At 38.0% G+C, this 25,039-nt stretch overlaps 1 protein-coding gene across 2 annotated transcripts in view; it reads left to right on the top strand.

Annotated features, from left to right (window-relative positions):
- The window catches only part of ALDH1A2 (aldehyde dehydrogenase 1 family member A2), a 94,090-nt gene that overhangs the window by 28,928 nt on the left and 40,123 nt on the right, over positions 1 to 25,039 (top strand). For both annotated transcript variants that reach the window (XM_057724807.1, XM_057724806.1), the window contains exons 2-4: positions 11,010 to 11,114; positions 11,297 to 11,437; positions 14,250 to 14,379. In XM_057724807.1, coding sequence (XP_057580790.1) covers positions 11,010 to 11,114; positions 11,297 to 11,437; positions 14,250 to 14,379 — 376 coding nt within the window. The remainder of the gene's footprint in view (positions 1 to 11,009; positions 11,115 to 11,296; positions 11,438 to 14,249; positions 14,380 to 25,039) is intronic.

Here is a 25,039-nt window from a genome sequence, read left to right as displayed (position 1 = left end):
GCACAGTAGTCTCTCTTCAATGTTGAATCCCTATTCAACATTGTACCGGAAATCCCAGCTAATGCAGTTAAGATGAGAAAAAGAAATAAAAGTATACAGGTTGAGAAGGAAGAAATCTGTCTTTGCTTATGACATAATTTCTATGTTGAAAATCCCTAGAATTGACCGCCCCCCCCCCCAAAAAAAAAACCAGAAAAACAAAAAAAACCCTCTGGAACTAATAAGTGATTATAGATAGCAAGGTTGCATGACACAAGGTTAATATTAAAAGTCATTTGCTTTCCTATACACCAGCAACGAACAATTGGAATTTTAAATAAGAAGCACAAGGCCATTTGCATTGCCACAAAAAAGAGAAATACTTACGTACAAATCTAACAAAATAGGTACAAGATCTTTATGAGGAAAAATATAGAACTCTGGTGGAATTAATCAAAGGAGATCTAGATAAATGGGGAGATATCCCATGGATAGGAAAACTCAATATTGTCGAGATGACAGTTCTTTCCAACTTCATCTGTAGATTCAATGCAATCCCAATCCCAGTCCTAATAAGTTGTTTTGTAGATATCAATAAACAAATTCTAAGGTTTAAATGGAAAGGCAGAAGACCCAGAAGAGCCAGTAATATTGAAGGAGAAGAAAAAAGTTATACAATCAACAGTACCCAACTTCAGGACTTATTGAGCTACAATAATCAAGACAGTGTACTATTGGTAAAAGAAAAGACAAATAGGTCAATGAAATGGAATAGAGAGCTCAGAAATGAACCCACACAAATATAGTCAGTGATCTTTGACAAAGGCGTAAAGGCAGTAATTGAGAAAGGATAGTCTTTTTGACATGGTGCTGGAACAACTAGATATCCACAAGCAAAAATGAATCTAAACACTGACCTTGCATCTTTCACAAAAATGAACTCAAAATGGATCATAAACCTAATGTAAAATGTAAAACTATAAAACTCTTAGAAGGTAGTATAGAAGAAAATATAGATGAGCTTGGGTTTGGCAATGAGTTTTTAGATACAACACCAAAAGCATGATCCATGAAAGGAAAAATTGATATATTGGACTTCCCTAAAATGAAAAACTTCTGATCTGTAAAAGGGACTTCAACAGAGAAAGAAAAGACAAGCCACGAGCTGACAGAAAATATTTGCAAAACACATGTTAGATGAAGGACTTGTATCTGAATTATACCAAGAACTCTAAAATTCAGCACTAAGAAAACAATTCAATCAAATAATGGGCAAAAGATCTAAGACTCCTCACCAGAGAAGATACACAGACAGCAAATAAGCATATGAAAAAATTCTTAACACCATATATCATTGGGGAATCTCAAACCAAAGTGAGATGCCATTACACACCTTTTGCAATGGCTAAGATCCAAATAAAACAAAACAAACCTGACAACACCAAATGCTGACAAGGATGTGAAGCAACAAGAGCTGTCATTCATTGCTTGTGGGAATGCAAAATGGTACACTCACTTTGGAATAGAGTTTGGTACTTTCTTACAAAGCTAAGAATAGTCTTGCTATGTGATCCAGCAGTCACTCTCCTAGGCACTTACCCAAATGGGCTGATAATTTATGTTCACACAGAAACCTACATACACCTGTTAATAGGAACTTTATTCATAATTCCACCAAACTGGAAGTAACCAAGATGTCCTTTAAAAAGTGAATGGATAAACATCCATAAATGAAATATTATTTAGCATTAAGAAATAATGATCTGGTAAGCCATGAAAAAACATGAAAGATGCAATGTTTTTTATGCATTTCATCCTTAATGCAAATTGCTAAGTGAAAAAAACCAGTCTGAAAAGGCTACCTCCTATATGATTCTAGCTATATGACGTTCTGGAAAAGGCAAAATGAAGGAGACAGTAAGAAGATCAGTGTTTTGCCAGGGGTTTAGGGGGAAGATGGAGGGATAAATAGGTGGAGCCCAGGATATCCAGGGCAGGAAAGAAACTGTTCTGTGCTAAGTGATGGTGGATACATGACGTTATGCATTTTTCAAAACCCATAGAACTGTATAACACAAAGAAAAAGTGAAGCCTGGTACAGTCTATGGACTTTATCAGTACTGGTCCATCAGATGTAACAAATGTACAACACTAAAGCAAGATATTAAAAACAGGATACTGAGGAGGGGAATAGCGGGTATATGGAACCTCTGTTTACTGTCTGCTCAGTGTTCTGTAAACCTAAAACTGTTCTAAACATTGAAGTATTAATACAAAAACAAAAAGACCAGGCAGATTTGAAAAATAACAAAGAACTTTTCGAAATAAAAATACAAACATCGAGATAGGATCAAGATGGCAGAGTAGGAGGACGTGTGCTCACTCCCTCTTGCAAGAGCACCAGAATTACAACTAACTGCTGAACCATCGTCGACAGAAAGACACTGGAACTCACCAAAAAAGACACCCCACATCCAGAGAAAAAGGAGAAGCTGCAGTGAGATGATAGGAGGGGCACAATCACGTTAAAATCAAATCCCATAAATGCTGAGTGGGTGACTCACAAGTTGGAGAACAGTTATACTGCAGAAGTGCACCCACTAAAGTGAGGGTTCTGAGCCCCATGTTAGGCTTCCCAACCTGGGAGTCAGCAACGGGAGGAGGAATCCCCAGAGAATCAGACTTTGAAAGCCAGCAGGATTTGATTGCAGAACCTCCACAGGACTGGGGGAAACAGAGACTCCACTCTTGGAGGGCACACAAAAAAGTGTGCTCACCAAGACCCAGGGGGAAGGAGCAGTGACCCCATAGGAGACTGAACCAGACCTACCTGCTGGTGTTGGAGGGTTGTCTGCAGAGGTGGGGGGCAGCTGTGGCTCACCGAGGAGACAGGGGCACTGGTGGCAGGGGTCTGGGAAGTGCTCATTGGCGTGAGCCCTCCCAGAGTCCACCATAAGCCCCACCAAAGAGCCTGTAAGCTCCAGTGCTGGGTAGCCTCAGGCCAAACAACCAACAAGGTGGGAACACAGCCCCACCCACTGGCAGACAAGCAGATTAAAGTCTTACTGAGCTCCGCCCACCCAGCCCTACCCACCATCAGTCCCTTCCATCAGGAAGCACCCACGAGCCTCCTAGATAGCTTCCTCCTCAAGAGGGCAGACAGCTGTATCAAGCAGTATCAGAAGTATTTCTTTTTTTTTTAATTAATTAATTTATTTTATTGGCTGTGTTGGGTCTTCATTGCTGTGCACGGACTTTCTCTAGTTGCGGAGAGTGGGGGCTACTCTTCATTGTGGTGCGCAGGCTTCTCATTGCGGTGGCCTCGTAGAGTACGGGCTCTAAGCACGTGGGCTTCAGTAGTTGCGGCACATGGGCTCAATAGTTGTGGCTCACTGGCTCTAGAGCGCAGGCTCAATAGTTGTGGCACACGGGTTTAGTTGCTCCGTGGCATGTGGTATCTTCCTGGGGCAGGGATCGAACCCATGTTCCCTGCATTGGCAGGCGGATTCTTACCCACTGCGCCACCTAGGAATTCCCAGTATCAGCAGTATTTCATAATGTGGAACTGAAAACCACAGCTACAGATAGATAGAGAAAATGAAAAAGCAGAGGACTTTGTACCAGATGAAGGGACAGGATAAAACCCCAGAAAAACAACTAAATGAAGAGGCGATAGGCACCCTTACAGAAAAAGAATTCAGAATAATTATGGTGAAGATGATCCAGGACTTTGAAAAAAGACTGGATTCCAAGATCGAAAAGTTTACCAAAGACCTAGAAGAAGTAAAGAGCAAACAAACAGAGATACGCAACACAGTAACTGAAATGAAAAATACACTAGAAGGAACCAATAGCAGATTAACTGAGGCAGAAGGGCGAATAAGTGACCTGGAAGACAGAATGATGATAATCACTGATGCAGAAGAGAATAAAGAAAAAAGAACGAAAAGAACTGAAAACAGCCTAAGAGACCTCTGGGACAATGTTAAACGCACCAACATTCGCATTGTAGGGGTCCCAGAAGGAGAAGAGAAAGAGAAAGGACCCGAGAAAATATTGGAAGAGATTATAGCTGAAAACTTCCCTAACATGGGAAAGGAAATAGCTCCCCAAGTCCAGGAAGTGCAGAGAGTCCCAGGCAGGATAAACACAAGGAGAAACATGCCAAGACATAGTAGTCAAACTGACAAAAATTAAAGACAGAGAAAAGTTACTAAGAGCAACAAGGGAAAAATGACAAATAACATACAAGGGAACTCCCATCAGGGTAACAGCTGATTTCTCAGCAGAAACTCTGCAAGCCAGAAGGGAGTGGCATGATATATTTCAAGTAATGAAAGGGAAGAACCTACAACCAAGAATACTCTACTCAGTAAGGATCTCATTCAGATTCAACGGAGAAATCAAAAGCTTTCCAGACAAGCAACAGCTAAGAGAATTCAGCAGCACCAAACCAGCCCTACAACAAATGCTAAAGGAACTTCTCTAAGCGGGAAACATAAGAGAAGAAAAGGACCTACGAAAACAACAACAAAACAGTTAAGAAAATGGTACTAGGAACATACATATCGACAATTACCTTGAATGTAAATGGACTAAATGCCCCAACCAAAAGACACAGACTGGCTGAATGGATACAAAAACAAGACCCATATATATGCTGTCTACAGGAGACCCACTTCAGACCTAGGGACACATACAGACTGAAAGTGAGGGGATGGAAAAAGATATTCCATGCAAATGGAAATCAAAAGAAAGCTGGAGTAGCAATAGTCATATCAGATAAAATAGACTTTAAAATAAAAAATGTTACAAGAGACAAGAAAGGACACTACATAAAGATCAAGGGATCTATCCAAGAAGAGGAGATAACAATTATAAATATATATGCACCCAGTATAGGAGCACCTCAATACATAAGGCAAATGCTAACAGCTATGAAAGAGGAAATGCAAGGCAGAAATAGAGACACAGGTGTAGAGAACAAACACATGGGCACCAAGTGGGGAAAGCGGGGAGGGTTGGGGGGGAGTGAATTGGGAGATTGGGATACCAAATTGTACCCTCTAAGTATATGCTGTTTATTGTCTGTTAACTGTATCTCTAAAAGTTCTTTAAAAAAAATACAAACATTGAAATTAGCAGGTTAGATAGACCCTAGTAAAGAGAACTGGATGATAGATCTGAAGAAATTATTCAACTTCAGCACAAAGAAAAAGGGGGAATAGAAATAAATGTCTTTCAGTAGAGGGCTGATTGAATAAATTAAGCTATACTCATGCACGCACATGCATGTGTGCACACACACCTATATACATACACACAGAACTACACATTGGAGTCCAAAGAAACCATTAAAAATGTCTATAGCATGTTGTTAACTTTTTAAAAAGCAAATTCTGAAGCTCGTGCAAAATTGATCTTGTTTTGTAAAATTGTATATGTGTGTTTGTGTGTATCGGCCTAGAGACATGTCTGGAAGGTTGGTCATGAATATGTGAACTTTAGTTAATTCTGGATGATGAAATTCAAGGCAAATTTTTACCTTCTCTTTGCTTTCCTGTATAGTTTGAATTGTTTAGAAGAGTATTTTTTCACAAATTTACAAACACAACAAAGGTATATTTACATAAAAGATTTTTAAAAGAGATGGAAAATATGAATGGTTAAAAGACATTGAGGATGGACTGAAAAGGTATAACAGAGTTCCAGAGCAGGGAATAGGAAGAACGATATTCAAGGCAATGATGGTAATGATTAAGAATATCCAGAAATTATGAGACAAAAATTCACAGATGCTGCAAGGACAGTGCTTAACTATCAAAATAAAAAAGAAATTGATACATAGACATATTGTGATGAAACTTAAAACACTAAGGCAAAGACAAGATCTGAAAAGCAACCAGATAGAAAAGGCAAATCATCAACAAAGAGATGACAACCAGAGACTTGCAGCAGAGACTTCTTGTAAACACTATTGCCAGATAGAAAATATTAGAATAATGTTCTCAAAGTAATGTGAGAAAATGATTGTCTTCCGAGAATTGAGTAACCTTCTGGGAGTATCTTTTGAGTATGAGGGTGCATTAAATATATGTTCAGAATTGAGACTTTAGCCCCAATAAATATTCAGTAAATGAATTTCTAGAAATCATGAGAATAAAAATTTTAAAATCTTGTTAAATATAAGAAATCCTTTTCTGTATAAAATGATAATTTTATAACAAGCCACTGGAGAGGAGTGATTAGATTTTGTATTTCTAAGGCCCCTGTAATTGTTTTGGAGGAATGTTAAGGTATATGTTAACTTCAGACTTAATTTTGTTAGATATGAATGATAAAATATCATGGATAATCAGTGAAAGAATAGAAAGATCATGTACAATTTCCAAACCAATGAAAGAGGGAAATTAAATTATAAAATGAACAACACAAATTAATCAAATTGAAAAAAGAGGCAAGAAAGAAGACAGGAAGTAAAATAAAGCAAGACAAATAGAAAGCATTAAGTCTAGATATCACACCATGCATAAGTTAACACAAAATATAATCACAGTAGATGCAAATGTATTAAACTTGCTGGTTAAAAAAGATTTTCATATAGAATAAAATAAAATATAGCTGTACATCATGTAAAGGGACACATCAAAATAATAAAGATGTAATTGAGAGGAATATGATGGGATAAGATACATCAGGTAAGTACTAAAGAAAAGCTTAGGTGGCTTTACTAATATTAAATAAAATAGTCTTTAAGACACAAAGCTTTATTGGTAATAAAGAGGGTCACTTCATATTGGTGAATGGTTTTGTTTTACTAGAGGATCTAATAGTTTCACTTAAATTCACTAATAAAATAACCTAAAACATATAAGTATAAAAATGATAAAGCTAAGGGATATATTGACAAATCTACCACCAAAGTGGGAGATTTCAACACAGCTTTCTAATTATCAGTAGGACAAACAGATGAAATGTTAAGAAAGATTGATTTGTCCCATTCTTGGTGATGTTAACTTTGGTCCCTTGATTAAGGTGCTGTCTGCCAAGTGTCTCTAATATAAGTTACTATTTTCTACTTTGTAGTTAATAAGTATCTTAAGGGGAGGTACTTTGAGACTACATAAACATCCCATTTTTCATTATGCTTTTACCCACTAATTTTACCATCCATTGATGATATTTGCCTGAAGAAATTACTCTAATGGGGTTTGACACATGGTGATAATCTAGTTCCATTATTCCTTAACAGCTTTGAGTTTGAATTCTGTTAAGAACAGCTTTTCCTTATCCCCTGTTTATTTATTCATTAAAAAATTTATATCATTATGGACTCTTGGATGCCTTTTTTTGTTCTTTGGGTAATAATCCATTACTATCATTATTTATTTTGTTGCTTAAGTTATCCCAGTATTGGCCTTTGAGACCCTTTTCATGTTGGCTCCTGTGTTCGTTTGATATGTCCCCATCAGTTTTTGAGCATGTACGTGATTTCTGGCACCATAGTATTCCAGGGTCATCTTGTCCTTTCCCTCGACACCCCTGAGATGTATTGTTTCTTTAAGGAGCCCTGGTCAGAGAGGAAAACTTTAGGCAGCGTTCAAAACTTTTGAAATTGCTCAGAAAAGCTGAAAACCTTCAAGTATTTAGGAGGAATTTGCTTTCCTTTGTTTTTTAAGTGTCATAAGTCTAGGTCTGTAAAAATAATAGTGTAGTAAAAATATCAAATATTTTAACCTTTGCAGTACCAGGAAAAATAGTCATCACATTTACCATCTCAGCCCAATGGAGGCTATGAAGTTTTAAAACTAAGTTATTTTATGAAAAATTTAGAAAAGTGACAGTAAAGAGATAGTGAAAACAAGAGAACAGGAATTTAAGCATAACAAAACCAATTTTTCTTCCATATTTTCCTGGTATTGGAGGTGTATGTACATGAAATGAGCAATGGCCTTTGAATGCAACTATCTGCTGATTAGCCATCATGTTTGAAACTGGAAATATTTATGTCATAAATACTGATTGCAGATTTTAAGTGCATCTCTAATAGGTTATATCTTATTGTTAACCTCTGGTTCTTCTTGCATTTGCATTATCATAGTTGAAAAGTTCAGAGGCTCATAATTTTGTACAAAAGAGCATGGCCATTTTTCTTCCGTAATTACAAAAAGATTTTCATTTTTAGTTTTATAAATGTAAATTAGATTGATCAATCCAGTGAACTTTTTTATTTCTACCTAATATCTGTCCTTCCAGTCACCTTTGTGTATACACCTATCTTCAGCCTTTGTCCATTTATGAATCATATCAAGTAAATTTTTACCCACAAATATCATAAAAGATAAAAGAATTCTTACATGTTCTTTTATCAAAACAGGATGGTTTTAAATTATTAAGTCCTCCCTATCGAATGACTAGCTGGGTTAGACTATCATATTTCCTTTTTGTGTTTATAAGTGTCTTGTTTGCTCTCTGATTATTAATTTGGAGAAAATGCATTTATTTATCCTAAAGACTAATAGTCCAAGATTTTGCTTATACAATCAATTTCACCCTCATCAGCAGTCTCTAGTGTTTCTGTCTCTTTGCCTTCAGCTTCTGACTCATCTGACAGTTATGAAATGTCTTTTTCTATTAATTTTCTTCTCTTTTTCATTATGACAGAAACAAAAAACTCTGAATTCTTAACTGTGTTCAATGAAAGGTAAAAACACTATGACAAAGATGGTGTCTCCACACTTTTTTATTTGTACCCTTTTGAGACATAATGCATTACTTTGGATAATACAATAATAAAACCAAAGGATGATGAAATAGTGGTGATGTATTTACTTATTCATTTCTAGACAGTTCCATTGTGTTTTTTGTTTCCTTATTATTTTAAGGTTTTTAAAGCATAGTTGGAAATCATTGATGAGTGATGGTGAAATAATTCCTAGAATGATGAAATTAGCCATATGTTTCAAGATAGAAGAAGAGCTCACTAAGATCCCATAATGCATTTTAGATTGATAAAATGATCAGTGGACTAAATGATAACAGTAAGAGAATGAATTTTAATCTATTAAAAATATGTAATTTTTCTCTTTGATCTTTGGAAGACCTCTAAGAAACAATAAAAGTCATGAAATATTAATCCTTATGTTTAGAACTGTTCCACAAAGAAGCTTAAAAATTGTAATTGGATCTGATGATATTCCAAGTGTTAAGAGGTTTCAGTCAAATAGTGAATAAAAGGAATAAGGAATATTCGCAAGACCCATTCTCCCTTAAACCGGATAATCTCTAGAAGTGAATCTTTAATGAAACTAAGCTCTTAATTTTTTTCTTTTGTTAACCTTTGAGATCATATTGTATTTCAAAGGAGTATGCAGATTTGAGCTGTGAAATGTTAGAAAAGTTGTTAAATGGAGTGAAAAGAGAACTAGATCAGGAGTCCAATAACTATAGCTCTAATTTAGGCTTGGACATAACTAGTTGTGTTTCTTTGGGCTGAGCACTCCTGGAAGCCAGCATGTAGTGGAAAGAGCAGCAGAGTGAATCAGAGCCACGATGAGAATTTTGCTTCTTCGGACTTTTAACCTCTCTTAATGTGTTCATCTTCAGTTGAGATAATAAAATCCTGCTATTAGGGTTGTTGTGAGTATTTAATGAACTACTAGACTATTGACCCTGGAAGGCTGGAACCCTGAATCATCTTTGCCTCTCCTGTGTCTAGAAATATGTGTGCATTTATTGAATACATTATACAAATGAATACAGTATGTTAAGCATATATGTTTACACATTTATAGTAAAAACTTTAAAAAATTGTTACTGAATTGCAAGGTCATTGTGTTTGTGCTCAATACATTTCTATTAAGTGCTTTTAAAGGCTTAAGGTCTTTCTCCCCCGTTATCTTAAAAAGCCTTCAGGAAAAGAAGATTCCTTCAACACAGGCTCATTATTTTATCAAATCAAGGAAAAAGCAAAGCTTTGGCATAATCTAGAACTTAATATTTGAAATTGTAGATCTAGACTTAGACCCAACTGATTATTAAAATGCCAGGCAATAGCAAATCAGTTTATCATTGTGTTAGTTCTAAATTGACTGACTGCTGAATGGTTCAGAAGTTCAGAAGTTTTCATTGTTGTGCCATAAATTTTATAGAGTAAAACATCTTTGTGTATTCTTTGAGCTTTCTTAGTCCAAAAATATTAGTTTGGATTTCTCTCTTAATATCAGTAAAATTTTTAAATGTTTTTGCTTGTATTTTCACTCCTTTAGCTTCTGAGAAATTGACTTGAATAATTTCTTAAACCATTATTCTCTTTGCCATTTTAATATAATCTTCATTTTCTATATAAAGAACCCAAGGCTCTGTAGAAATCCTGGAGACCAATTTGAAAGTTACAGGCCTTTTCCCTTTGCTGAGCCATATAGCCTGTGTGGCAAAAGGAAAGAAATTGAACTTGGATTTACACATGTATGTTGTTTAACTCACCAGCTGGTTTGGTCAGAGTCATTGCTCAGTTCAGGATCTGACTATAAATTAGGTAAATGCTTATTCCAGCACCCTTCAGGTTTCCCTGTGAAGTCACTTATGCCTCTGACAGAGAAACTCGTAGCTAAGGCTGGATGACTGTCAGTTTGATCCACAGTTTACCTTTTTGGGATACTGGCCAGAGCTTGGACTACAATAAATACTTTCTCAACCTCATTGTATGGTTTGTACGTATGTGAGACTCTCTGTCCTTCCTCCCTTGTTAGACTCTCTCAGGAGTTGACAGGTTGACTAAAGGTAAGAATTATATTTAATCTTCGGATGACACTGAGGTAAAAACATCATAAAGGAAATTTCTGAATTGGGGGTGAGGCTGGTCTGCATAGTGATCAAGGGTTACTTGTAATTCTTCAAATTCTGTAATTATATATCAGCAAGCATCCAGAGCAGGTATTACCGCCATGGTCCTTCTGTGTCACACGGCACCACTGACTGACTTCCTGTCCCCTGTCTCATGGATCCCACTGTCTTGTCTGCTCCCGTAGATTTTTATTAACAACGAGTGGCAGAACTCGGAGAGCGGAAGAGTGTTCCCTGTCTGTAATCCAGCCACAGGAGAACAGGTGTGTGAAGTTCAAGAAGCAGACAAGGTATGTTCAATCTCAGAAGAAATTCTCCTATGAAATAACTACCTTCAGACAGCAAAGCACTGAACGTATGCTCTCCAGACACCACCACTGACGTTCATTCATCACCTTGTTTGTGAAAGCAGATGGTTCTTCTTTATTTGTAGCCACCCCTGTCTTCACTTGTGCCTCTTCCTCTCTAACAGGCAGATATAGACAAAGCAGTGCAGGCAGCCCGCCTGGCTTTCTCTCTTGGTTCAGTGTGGAGAAGGATGGATGCTTCAGAAAGAGGACGTCTGTTGGATAAGCTTGCAGACTTGGTGGAACGAGACAGGGCAATCCTTGCAGTAAGTAACCTAAGAAAACATCCATTGAAATTTAGATTCCTCAGTCTTTCTGAAAATATGATGTGAATCAGATCTGGGGAACAAACTAAGGTCAAGCTATGAAAAAACTAACATGATACACATGAAAAATGAGAGAAGTTTGGCTTTGGGGATCAGATGGGGACGTGAAGGACCAGCTGAGTGTCTCTTCTTACTGAATTTTGAAGAAAACCATAGCTTCCCGTGACTGGGAGGGACCTGTCGGCTTTCCTTGTCTCCCTTCCTCCCACCCTCAACAAAAAGAACAAAAACAGTCAAGCAATAGGAGAGTCACTGTGCCGCTTGCAGGAAACCAATGCTGAATTCCCGTTGGCAATCAAAAGAGTCTTACCTCTCCAGAGTTAGCCCCTGTTGACAAAGAGAATGCTTCAGAAGCAGTGGGCATGATATGGGCCTCTCACATACTTCTGCTCCCTTTGTTCTTTCGTCACTTTCTAGAGCTAATAGGAGAGACAGAAACTTTCTTTAAAACTATCATTTTCTCACATAAGGAACATCCGCTCTCTTAGTGGTTTGTTGTTGTTGTTGCTATTTTAAAAATAAAAGTCCATTTCTTAGAGAATGCAAACATTTTTGGAAACTGGAACCATTTAGGAATGCCTGTGCAATACACCAAAGATCTCCACCTGCATGACCCATAGTTAATCATTTCATATTTAGGCCATCCTTGTTGAGTCAGGGCGTGAAAGCCGTGAGTACTGTATTCTACCCTCTTCTTGGGAAATCAGATCACTGTTGGGTTTGCTTTGGAGAGGGAAGCATTAGTACCCTTCCGCAGTGTCATTTCTACCATGACTGTCCCTCCTACCGTCCTTCTTATGGGTCTGTTCATAGTGTGGAAACAAAAATGAATCTTTTATGGAGAGGGTTTAGATTTATTTATCTATAAAAACATTTTCTAGTTTGGTACTTCAAGGAATACTGTTTCCAATGAGGTATTTATACATATTGGGAAAAGGTGTTTCATGGAGATTCACAAGACACTTAGCATATTAAAGACTCTGACAAGTCCTCTCAGTGTTTCTCAAACCTGTTGGAGCCTCAACACTATTTTTCTGGCTAACCTATCAATATCATATAAAACAGAATTCTTTGGAGTACCTTGGGGGAATGCTTGTCCACATGCTGTCTCTTTACTGGATTATGATTTCTTTGAGAGTGAAAATTGTATTTTACTCCTTTTTTTTGTAATCCTAGTATAGTTCATGGCACATATATGGTGAATGGGGGCACATTGATGGCCTATAAGTGTCTGTTTAATTGAGTTAAATCCATACAATATTTATAACATTAGCAGTACTTACTAGATGATGATATAGTTCATTTCTGCAGTTATATTTTCATGTCATGAAATTCAAATGCCAGCCTTTCTCTGACACGTCTCACTGTGGTCAAGTCCTTTCTCCCATCACCCTTAAATGATATTTCTACTTTTAAACACTCCTAAGCCATGAGAGGAGTGAGTTTTGTTAAGAGATATCCTCTCAAATATAGGGGAGCTCCTGACCAGAATGCTGAAGTTAATACTGGACCCAGGTAGACACAACTGAAAATAAACCAAGGGCTGGCAGCTCTCAGATGAGCTTCGTTGGTGTCAACAGCTCATAGGGATGGACCACTTAGGTGGCCCAGATTCTGATTATTGACTGTACTTCAACCTGTGTTGTCTAGACCTTGGCTCTGTGCCCGCTGCATGGAGAATGTAATGCTCATCTCACAGACATATAAATATTCTAAAAAGAACTGGGAAATAACTTGATTTCCTTTAATAAAGGTGAGGCAATATTCAGTGAATAGGTCACATGATATTTTAATGGCTTCCATCATATACACATAGTAAGTGGATAAATTGCACTGTAAATAATATTTTCATGTCATTGAATGGAGAATATTTCAATTTAAGTTTTGTCAGCACTCAATTTTCGTACCAGTATATGTTGTAAAATGTCCTTGAAGAGAAGGACATGAGATTACAAACATATGTTTTTGTTTATTTTATTTGTTAAATATGTAACACCTTTACTATTTCTCAAGTCAAAATACTCTTCTCATTTTAGTGTGTGCATTTGTAATTCTTTATGTTACAGATTTACCCTATTTAGGAATGTGTCATTAAAATAATAACATTTATAATCTGAAACTGCTTAATAACTCTAACTCCATTTTTATTAAATGGACCCGATACTTCGCTCTTAATAGATAATGGTTGTTAACATAAATATTTACAAAAAACCAGCCCTCAAGTTGTTATAGTATGGGCTTCCCTAGAGGAGACCTTGTTTATTTGGTGGTAATAAATAAACTCGCTGTGCACCGTGGCTATTTCATTTCTCAGCAGGGGTCTTGGCAGCTGTGGAGAACGTTTTATATTCTCATCAGCTGCATAGAAGCCCATGTTCCTGCTTCTCTCTATGGATTCAGATTACTGGTGTCAACGCCGAAAAATCCCAGCGCAGCTCTGATCATTAATATAACAGAAGCTGGTTTGACAGGCAGAACACTCCTTTATCACTGGTTGTGTTTATATACTGGGATAGTAGTTACTGGAAACATACATACAGGCACAAGAACACGCACGTGTATATTCATTGTGGTTTTTACTGGAAGCTAGACTAAATGGCAGTACTAAAAATCTTCTCATTTGGGAAATCAGAGTTGACCAGGTATCCATCATGATTCAAATTCATTTGTATTCTCTCTATTCCTTTTTTCTTCTGTTCCAGGAGTTATTTAGTGTATCACTGGAAAGTTCTCTCTTTTTCTTTTCCTACAGACCATGGAATCCCTAAATGGCGGCAAACCGTTCCTGCAAGCGTTTTACGTCGATTTGCAAGGAGTCATCAAAACCCTTCGGTATTATGCAGGCTGGGCTGATAAAATTCATGGGATGACCATTCCTGTAGGTATGTGAAATCTGAGTACATTGAAAAGGGGAACATGAGGCTTCACCAGAAACACACTTTCACCACCAAACACAAACAGCAGTCATGTGGAGTACAGGTCTGAGCACACTTTTACAGCAGCTTGAACCGAACAAAGAACGAAACAGCTTATGTCACTAATTCTGACAGTATCCCTGTTTCAATATGTGAACAGTCCACACGTAAGTGTGGGGCAAGCCACATCAGGACGTCTCTCAGCTAAGGAACAAGTGTGTTTGTGTCAGGTGTGACGTGCTTAGCACTGTGCTAGGATAGGTGCTGGGGGTGTGGAGAGACGTTGGGTGTGGGAAGCCAGTGAAAATTCTGAGAAGATTAAGACTTGGCCCTTGCTCTCCTGAAACATAAGATCTTCTTGTTTGGAAGGAAATCCTCTAAAATGTTAACAGTTGTTTGGTGAGATTATGCATTATTTATTATTTCTTTCTCATATTTTTCTATATTTTCTGTATTTCCTATAATGACCGTGAATTACTTTCACAATCTGTAAAAACAACCACCATCCTGACACTGTTTTTTAAGATCCAGGTTTGGAGACAAAACCAGTAACACAAAACAAAGATCTCTACAGGAGTGTTACAGTTAGGTGCTAAGTCGTGTGGCCTGGCCTGTCAGTGCTGTAGCCCTTTACAGGAAAGGAAAAGTATCCAAGCTGAGTCAGTGGAAAGGTCTCGGTCTGAACATGAATACTAGCTGTAGCTAATGTCCAGTGAAATGCTTTCACAGCAACCCCAAGGGGAAGGCACTGTTATTAGCATCCTCATTGACAGAGAAGAAAACTGAGGCCTAGAAATGTTAAATAGTCTTCCTGATTCACCCCGCAAATAAATTGTGGAGCCAAAATTTTGACATTAGAGCCTGGTGAATCACTTCACTAGAGGATCTGTTTTAGGTACTGGGTGGAGGAGATACCACGACAGGTAAGGGACCAGCTGGAAGAGATATGAGGATATGGGCAGTGGTGAATAGATATAAAGAAAATGCCTGTTTCTGAGTGGCTTCTGGATGCTGCCGAGTAATGTGCCAGATGCTTTACCCGTGGTCTCTGGAAAACAGCCTGCTTTCCATGTGCATACTAGGAAGAATGGAAAGTGATGCTGGGAACTTTGGAGTGCCCAGTTGGGGCCTTCCTAGGCTGAGGAGGCTTGGTTTACCAGAGAAGGGGATGATTGGCTGTTCGTGTAGCTGCCTTAGAGCACTGCTTCTCAGACTCGAATGTGCACGTGTAGCACCTGGAATCTTCTTCAAGTGCAGGCCTAGGATGGGCCTGAGATTCTGTATTCCTGACCAGCTGCTGCGTGATGCCTATGCTGCTGGCTCTCTGCCTTGAGTGGTGAGGCGATGATACAGAGACAGCACGAACCATGTGGCCTTTGTGATGCCTCATTTAGCAGGAAGAGAAGTCACAGTGAGAAGGGAGAAGAGACAGGGATGAGACTTCAAAGGACCATTTTAAAATTACCTCCATGACTGATTGGGACATGTGGAATGTTAGTCTTTAGAAAATGGGTTTCCGGTTATAGGGACGTTTCCCTGCCATCCAAAAGTTTTCCATGTTCAGCAGACTCAGAGGAATGGAGAAGATTGGTCTTAAGGAATGTCAGAATCTTAGTCAGTCCTGGCTCTGGGGTATTACAGATCACTGTTCTCTGGCATCAGTTGTAGGATTGAGGAATGGCCTAAGTGAGGCAGAGTTATTGTTTGGTATAAGCATACCTGTGGGAGGGCCTGGGAATGAAAACCTTTGTGAAGAACAGGACATGTGTCAGCCTTTTTAGGTTGACCTCTCCTGTTTCAATGCAGAAAGGAAATTATCAGAATCAAAGGCCCTGATTTTTTTTGCACCCCACCCCATCTGCCATTTCACTAAGACAACAAATATGTTTCAGGGTATTTAAACACCTTTTCAAATGATTTACAGATATCTTGGAAATAAGGTGAAACAGAAGGCTGTTCAAGTACCTATTTGACCCAACAATATCTTGGTCTGTCTTTTTCTTTCTTCCTTCCTTCCTTCCTTCCTTCCTTCCTTCCTTCCTTCCTTCCTTTTCTTTCTTTCTCTCTCTCTCTCTCTCTTTCTTTCTAATATTTATTTATTTGGCTGCATCAGGTCTTCATTGCAGCATGCGGGATCTTCATTGCAGCATGCAGATCTTTCTCTGTGGCACGTGGGCTTCTCTCTAGTTGTGGCATGTGGGCTCCAGAATGCACAGGCTTAATAGTTGTGGCACCCAGGCTTAGTTGCCCCACGGCATGTGGGATCTTAGTTCCCTGACCAGGGATTGAACTCGCGTCCCCTGCATTGGAAGGTGGATTCTTAACCACTGGACCACCAGGGAAGTCCCAACATCTTGGTTTTCTTTTGCCTCCTTAGGAGAGAAGACCTTGATTGATTAGACAAAGATTTTTTTGGAGTTTCTGATAATGTTTGATTCTTTACTGTAACTTTATCTGGCAGTAGAGTTGGTTGGTCTGTAAGCCTCCCTGTTTTCATCTGATGCTCTTTGGAGGTTCTGAGTTAGAAATACAGGGCTTAGAAGAGGCTTTCACACCTTTACTCATAAACTGATGTCCAGCCTGTGAAGGAAAAAAAAGGAATTCTCTTAAATGCTAAGTAATTTTTGTTTTCCCAGTTTTTCCTAAAGTGAAGCTGGGGGTCTGGGATGTAAGATCTTTTGCTGTGGTGCCTCACACAGGTGAAGGAAGTATGAAGGCAAACGCGAACTTCACTGCTTTCCTTTCTGTTCCAGTTTTAGATACATTTGGGCATGCCTATAGGCGCCCCAGAATTCATCTCACAACCCCTTTAGCTAGTTCAGTGCTTAGGGAACCTGGTTGCCTAAACCAGGGCGGGTGATACTGGAAGATCAGGGAAGAAGGAAGGGTCATTATTATTCACTTATTTATTCTCAGATTTGTTCAGTCGATTCATTTGTGCTTTGTCATTTATAACTTTATAATTCAACATCAGCTTGACTTTTGTCTCTGTCTTCTTGGCTTTTTTTTAATAAAATCTGAAATATAGGAAGGCTGTTAGCCTTTAACTATGAAGTCTTTATTGTGTTACATACATTTCCCTGTGAAACACCCTAATTTTGTTTGAAATTATAATGTAAAGGATAATGTACTTTCTGTTTGCAGAGCACTTGAGCATGTAAAAGGTTCTTTCACATACAGGATGTGTGTGATTCTGTGTATGTTCCTGTGAAACAGGTCAGATTTTAAAAGGTATCGTACCCATTTTGAAGTTAAGAAAATGAGACAGCAAGGGTTTAGTGTCTTGAGCAAGGTCACGTGTGAGTAAGTGGCAGGCCTGAGAGTCAAACCCAAGTCTCTTTCTGCCTAAGCCATTGTAGACCCTCTTGTGGAGACCTGTTCAGCACAGGGGGGAAAAGGAAGAGGCCAGTCACCCTGGTGAAGTCTTTAACCCTCTGCAGATTTTTAGGTTAACATCCAGTTGATTCTCATTATTCGTGGTAGTTATGTTCTATAAAGTTGGCGTGGACATTGAGTTAGTGAATACTGAACTATTTCTCCTAGAGGAAATAGAAGGATGGAAAGCACAGTTCTGCCTGATCACCCATAAAAATAAACCTGAAAGTTTTTTTTTTTTAATATAAGACTGTTTTGTTATATTGACTCATACTCCATGGTTCATCCAGCTTAGTATCCCTGACACTAAAGAATAAGAACCAGAAAAAGTGGAAAGAATTATGCTGTTGTCTCTTGGACTCCTTTTCATTTAGAAAGGCTGGGCATTCTGCCTCATAATGGGAAAAGCTCTTCCTTCACCTGCTCTACCAGGCTTCAACCTCAATCTCTCAGGCATCCCCTCATTCCTTCGTACATTCATTCATTCAGCAGATTTTTTTGAGCACTTGTGTTAAGCACTGCGGTTACAAAGGTGAACAAGTAAGATGCCCATAGAATAGTAAGAAACACAAACAGACAGCCAAGTGCAATGTAGAGTGGCTTATTCACATATGGAAGTACAAAGTTCGGTGGTACTCCATAGGAAACTTCCTGGAGAAGAAAGTGGGATGGATGTACAAGGTGATACCTGTACAAGGGCAGGTAAGTGAAGATGGTGATAGGGCCATCGCCAGCAGTGGTAATAGCCTGTGCAGAGCATGGAGGGAGGAGAGTACAGTATGCTAGTGGATCTAAAAGTATAGCCAGGTTTAGAAGACAGTGGGGCTCTGGGCCTGGGGAAACCATGCTCCAAGTTTTATGTCACAGTAATGGTGAGTCACTGAATTATTTTAAGTAAATGAGTGTGTTCAAAATTGCGTTCTAGAAAGAGGTTTTGATTACATAATGGATAATCAGTTGGAGAGAGCAAGTATGTACTTTTTCCCCCTCCCCCAAAGGGTAGCCTCCATCTAGAATATTTGGGAGGAGGAGAAAAGGGTTATGGCATGACCACTTTTGAGTCATCCACTGGAGAGCTGCTTCTCCCTCTGAATTGAGAGATTCTCCCATCCCTCTCTGTTACATCCCACTCGAGGCCCACAGTTGGTTGTTATCACAGAATCGTGCAGTATTTAGTTTGATTCACAAGGGTCTTGATGTTCTTCCCTTTACAACATTGTCTATTATTTCCTGCCATGGTATTCAGTGGAGCCATTCTTTCTGACCATAAATCCTATGCTTTGACCCTTCTGCTATAGCATCTGCTAATTATGATGATAAATAATAATCATTATTATGATTTATTGTATGCTTTCTCTGTGCCCATTATATCTCTAATCCCATAGAAGCCCTCCAGGGGAAGTAGTTTTATCCCCATTTTGATTATTTTTAACCCATCAAAATTATCTGCTCCTTTCATGGCCACAAACTCCTTGTGATAGAGGAAGGAGCAAAGATTGGTTTTGGTTCACTGAATGAGAAACGGAGGGTAATTGATTTACATTACGTATGATTTTTCTCTGTAACAGTGTTGATTTTATTTGTTTTGTGATATGTAAGCAGAGAAAATGTAGTCCATGCTTTAAGCTGAATTCTGACATAAAAATAACCCTATGATACATTAGCATATAGAAAAGGTTAAAAAGCTACCCAGGCCATCTGTAATTTTTTTATCTACTTCACCTCCTTTCAGTTTTACCTGTTAAACTGAATAGGCTAAAAATGTGTAGAAATTGACTTGTATCCTAAGGTTTTGCCTTCAACAGCTCAATCTAATTTAGTGTTGTTCACAGAGAACCCATGTGGTGAGATCTTATTGTTCACTCAGAATGGCAATGAGGAGCTCCGTATTTGCTCTGCTCACCTAAGAACCCAGGGTAGATAGAGTTACTTGAATTGGTGTTGACAGGAGATCGCAAAGTCTGCTTCACGTGTAACTTCTTTGAGAGGTTAAGGCTGAAGAAGAACTCAGCGATCCCTAAGACCAGTCTCCTCATTTGTCAGACAAAGAAACTGAGGGCCAGAGAAGTAGCTTTTTTCCCAAGAAAACATAGTGGAGTAGTGGTAGGGCTAAGATACCTTCATAACCGACTCAGGAGCATGTCGTTGACTTCTGAGACGCTATCAGCAGACTCTTAGGACAAATAGTGTTAGCACCACTGTATACTAATGTAGAATCTCCAGTGTCTGTATAGGCATTTATAGAGTTTATCATTATAGCTGTAAAATGTTCAATGAGGTCTGTTCAGTCTCCAAATACCTAGGAGCCTGCTACAGGACATAATGAATTATGTAGTTAATCTAATTGTTTAATACTGGGGTCACCAAAAGGGTTGCTAGCTCCTTGGAAGGTAATCCTGTATACAAATTAGAGATTGGAAGATGGCCATCCATTCATTGAATCGTGTTACAGATTTTGATGCTATTAAATAAATTCATTTTTAGTGTGTAACCAGGTACATAAAATTTGTAGCAGTTCTTGAAATACTCTTAGTATTGTACTTGGGAGCCATTTCTTGAGGTCCATATTTGATAAATTTCTTCTCAATTTCTGGCACATTTCAGCTTCTTCTGATTCCATTGACCATACATATTACCTGGTCATACTCTGTCTAGTTTATGTATAGATGGTGTCAATGCCAGATATTCTTATGAGAATAATAATTGTGCCAAATTTTTTTTCAAGCAACTATAAAATCTGCTTTAAGAAGTAGTATTTACCCTGAAGGAATATTCCAAATACTTAAATTGTTCTAAATAACTAAGTAATTGATATCTGTCCTGTGTAATGAGCCCCCATCAAAGAACGTGGAACAGTGGCTCAACATTTGCAAATATGGAAGATGTTTTTCTGTTACTCATCTCTAGGGACAAAGACTCTTCTTAGTTTAATTCTAGAAATGGCTCAGTCTATACATGCTCAGTAAAATTTGATCCATAGTTCAACCAAATTCATAGTAAACTAATGTTTTTAATTGTAAGATTTTTATATTCTTCATAAAGGTGTATAACATTCAGGTATAAAAACACATCAGAGAAGTTGTCTCTGGATGTGTCTTAAGTAAACTCCTTTTAAGAACAGTATTTTTTACTTTCTTGAGTAAAATGGAAAAGGGGCTGTGAGATAAAAAGTTCTAAATGTGATTTAGTGTTTCTGTCTTTGTGTCTCATGTCTTCTTTAGTTTTCTCTACTGTAGTTGTGTGCTAACTTGTTGTCTCAGAATGTGCTATTCAGAACATTTATTTGGTATTTTCATCAACTGCAGTCCTCTCTTGCTGAGTCTGAGCTCTCTCTGTAATGCCTCATATTTGCTAAGAAGACCTAAGGTCATTGTAGCCTAAAATGGAGCATCTGAGTTTGCATGGAGATTTTTTTCTGTGTCAAGCTGATGTGCTTTATAGCACAAAGCTAGAGAAATGATGGGGACAATCTTTTTAATCATCTTGCCATATGTACAGAGCATTATTAACATAAAAGCTGGGGAAATGGGCTGTAATTTTTCTTCTAGGCAGAGGGGAGTACTCATTATGCATCATCTTAGGTATAGAAGAGAGAGAGGCAGACGTATCACCCTGCCGCCCCTTGGAGTCGACTCATCCCAGGTGCAGAGTCGCTCAGCCTTGGGCTCCCGCACCTGAGGGGAGGACTGTTGCTCTGCAGCAGTTCCTTTATAACTTAAGATAGACGCGTCACCTGTGAGTTCTCTGCCCACACACCACGTCCTCAAAGAATTGTCTTCACCATTCATAAAAGGGTTGTCTTTTTCCCCTATTTGCACTCCTTGACGTTACACTCCGATTCTATGGTTTGTGATATCAACCTAAATCTAACACCTTATTCACAAAAGAGCCTTTAATATATTTCCAAGGGAAGTGAACTTGAAGTCTGATGACCCAGATTCAAGTCCAGGAGCCACAACTTAGCCAGTGATATCACTTGAGACTTAACCTCTCTGTGCCGTGTTTTCTCTAATTGTAAATTTCTAATAAAAATACTTGCCCTCATTTTTGCATAGCATTGTTTTGAGCATGAAATGAGGCAAGAATGTGAAAATATTTTGTAAGGTTCTGTAGAAGTATGTATGTTTTTGTTCTTATTTTCCTATTTTTAAAGTGTTAAAAACATTGTTGAGATTCTCCTACACTTCAAACTCCTTTCAGGCAAATTAGTAGTTTTCAGAGAGGCAAAAAGTAAATAGAAATGAAGTCAGCAGCTGTAGGTCATCACAGTACCCATGGACTTCCCTTTACCTGCTTGGTTCCTCTGAACCTAACTACTTGGAGTGTGGTCTGTGGATCAGAAGCACTGGCATAATTTGGGAGACTGTAGAAATGCAGACTCTCAGGTTCCACCCTAGACTTACAGATTCAGAATCTGCATTTTAACAAGAACACCAGGCGCTTTGTGTACACACTTAAACTTGAGAAGCACAATATGTCATACCATGTGGCACTGGTAGCCTGCAAGATGATTCTATAGAAATGCAAATCAGAATGACCATCATCAAAAAGTCTGCAAACAATAAATGCTGGAAAAGTTGTAGAGAAAAGGGAACCCTCCTACTGTTGGTAGGAATGTAAACTGGTGCAGCTACTATAGAGAACGATACGGAGGTTCCTCAAAAAACCTAATAATAAAGTTGCCATATGATCCAGCAATCTTACTCCTGGGCACGTATCCGTAGAAAACGCTAACTCAAAAAGAATCATGCACCCAGTGTTCATAGCAGCACTATTTACAATAGCCAAGACATGGAAGCAACCTAAATGTCCATCAACAGATGAATGGATAAAGAAGATGTGAGATATATATATATACACACAATAGAATATTACTCAGCCATATAAAGAATGAAATAATGCCGTTTGCACCAACATGGATGGACCTAGAGATTATCATACTAAGTGAAGTAAGTCAGACAGAGAAAGACAAATATCATATGATATCGCTTATATGTAGAGTCTTTAAAAATTATCTAAATGAACTTATTTACGAAACAGAAATAGACTCACAGACATAGAAAACAAACTTATGGTTACCAAAGGGAAAAGGTGGGGGAGGTTTAAATTTGGAATTTGGGATTGACAGATACAGACTACTATATATAAAATAAACAACAAGGACCTGCTGTATAGCACAGGAAACTATGTTCAGTATCTTGTAATAACCTATTATGGAAAAGAATCTCAAAAATTATGTATATATTTATAACTGAATCACTTTGCTATACACCTGAAACATTATAAATCAGCTATACTTCAATAAAAAATAAAAATTAAAAAAGATGATTCCATATAGTAATGCAATAAGCATGTTTTATTTTAATTATTAGGTTTGAAGAATATTAGAAGAAAAATATTTTCTTCTTCATGAGCTAGCAATATGCTAGCTCATGAAGTCTGTTATTTCATAGATTTTCCTTAAGGTGAGGCTAACAAATAGCTTTTAAAAGATAGTTAATTTAAGAAATTATAAATCATAGGGTAAGTGATACTTGGATATGGCAAAAATTAAGAAGGTGGCTCTTGAATGATTGGCCTTTGGGTGACCTTAATATAGAAGCTTGGAAAGATTCAGAGCAGGGTCACAGCAGCTGTGCAGGACCTCTGAGCTGCCTCCAGCCCTGGTTCACGTAGGAAGTATAGTTCTCGTGTGTGCTGGGCACCCTGCTCAGACTAGGGGTGTTCAGAACCCTCTTCCACTAACCAGACGAGAATACAGACTGAGCTCAAGGTCTGGGACCCTATCTTTATCTGTTTCAGTCAGTGCTGTTTTGGGAAGAGTTCAAGCACCAAAATACTCTTTATTTATTTGCTGCTGAGAGGAACTTAGATGGAAGATTCTTTAATTTCTTTCATTGTGCCAGCCTTTAGCTGAGTGTTGAATCTGTGAACAGTTTATCCAAGAAAGTTTTCATTCGCCATAGCTTAGTTTCTCTTGGGATACAATTATGGAGTCGAGTTCACTTCCTTATGAGGTCAGCTTTTTAAGATCTTCCTACATTTTTTCTTCGTTTTCATTTCTTCAATTTTCAAAATTATGTAAGTAGTACAGCTAAACTCTTCAGCATTTAGAATGTAGAAGGGGGAAGTGCTTTATGAATTACCACGCTGTGCTTGTGCAAGTGCCCTGTGAGCTCTCTCTGAACCATTCTAGTGCTGCTAAAATAAACACCTATGTTGTTCTTCAGTTCATATTTCCATTTTTTTTCCTCAGCCCATTTGTACTCCATCTTGACATTGCACTCTCTGTGGTCTGTGATTAATACCTGAATCCATCATCTTAGCCAAATTACAGAGTTTACTTGGGAAGGATTTCCTTGCAAATGAAATTGTCTAGCCTATTGGTCAGTGTTTTTGCTCCCCATCAAAAACTTTCCCAGGAAGAAGAATCCAATATCGCATTTATATCTTCTGAGGAAAAAATGTGAAACATTAAAAAGTATTAATAGGAAAAAACTTTTTCAGAGATTTATAAATTGAAGAAGGGTAGTAACTTGCACTATTGTAAAGAAAGATATCTGTGAAAATTCTTGAATTATCTGCATACAAAGCTGAGATAGTTAACTTGATTTTTAAAATATTACTCAGACTTCTTATTGTCATCCTGTGAACAGTTTCCACATTTTGGCTATTTTTGTTGTTGTAGTGGAGATGCATTCTAAAATAATTTCCTTCCTACAGTTGCTGAGCTTACCTACTTCCTAAATTCTTCCATTTAAAGTAATATACATCAAACAAAATTAGGAGACAAGTAGCAGACTAGGGGAAAACGTTGCATATACACATGACAAAGGCCTAATTTCCTTAATAGACACAGAATTCTCTAAATGACTGAAAAAGAAGAATAACCCAGTAGAAAAAACGGGAAAGGATATAAACCTGAAGAAAAATATTTTAAATGGCCATTAAACATGAAAAAATATTCAATCCACGTGTCATCAAACACAAATCAAAACAGGTTGTCATTTTTTTTACCTATCAGGTTGACCAAAATTAAAGTGTTTGAAAAACCCCAGTGTTAAAAGGGTAGGGAAAAAAAGCATGTTATTGTTGGAATTATGAATTGTGTAATTTTTCTGAAGGGTGATTTGGCAGTATTTATCAAAATGTGAAATGCATGTATACTCAGACCATGAAATTTCACAGATATGCAGAGATATATAAAATGATAGTGTTACAGCATTATTTATGGTAGCTTGAACTGAAAGTC

Source organism: Hippopotamus amphibius, chromosome 2 (genome assembly GCF_030028045.1).
Source record: "Hippopotamus amphibius kiboko isolate mHipAmp2 chromosome 2, mHipAmp2.hap2, whole genome shotgun sequence".
In the NCBI taxonomy this organism is placed as follows: Eukaryota; Metazoa; Chordata; class Mammalia; order Artiodactyla; family Hippopotamidae; genus Hippopotamus; species Hippopotamus amphibius.
This window is presented reverse-complemented; position numbering and strand designations above follow the sequence as displayed.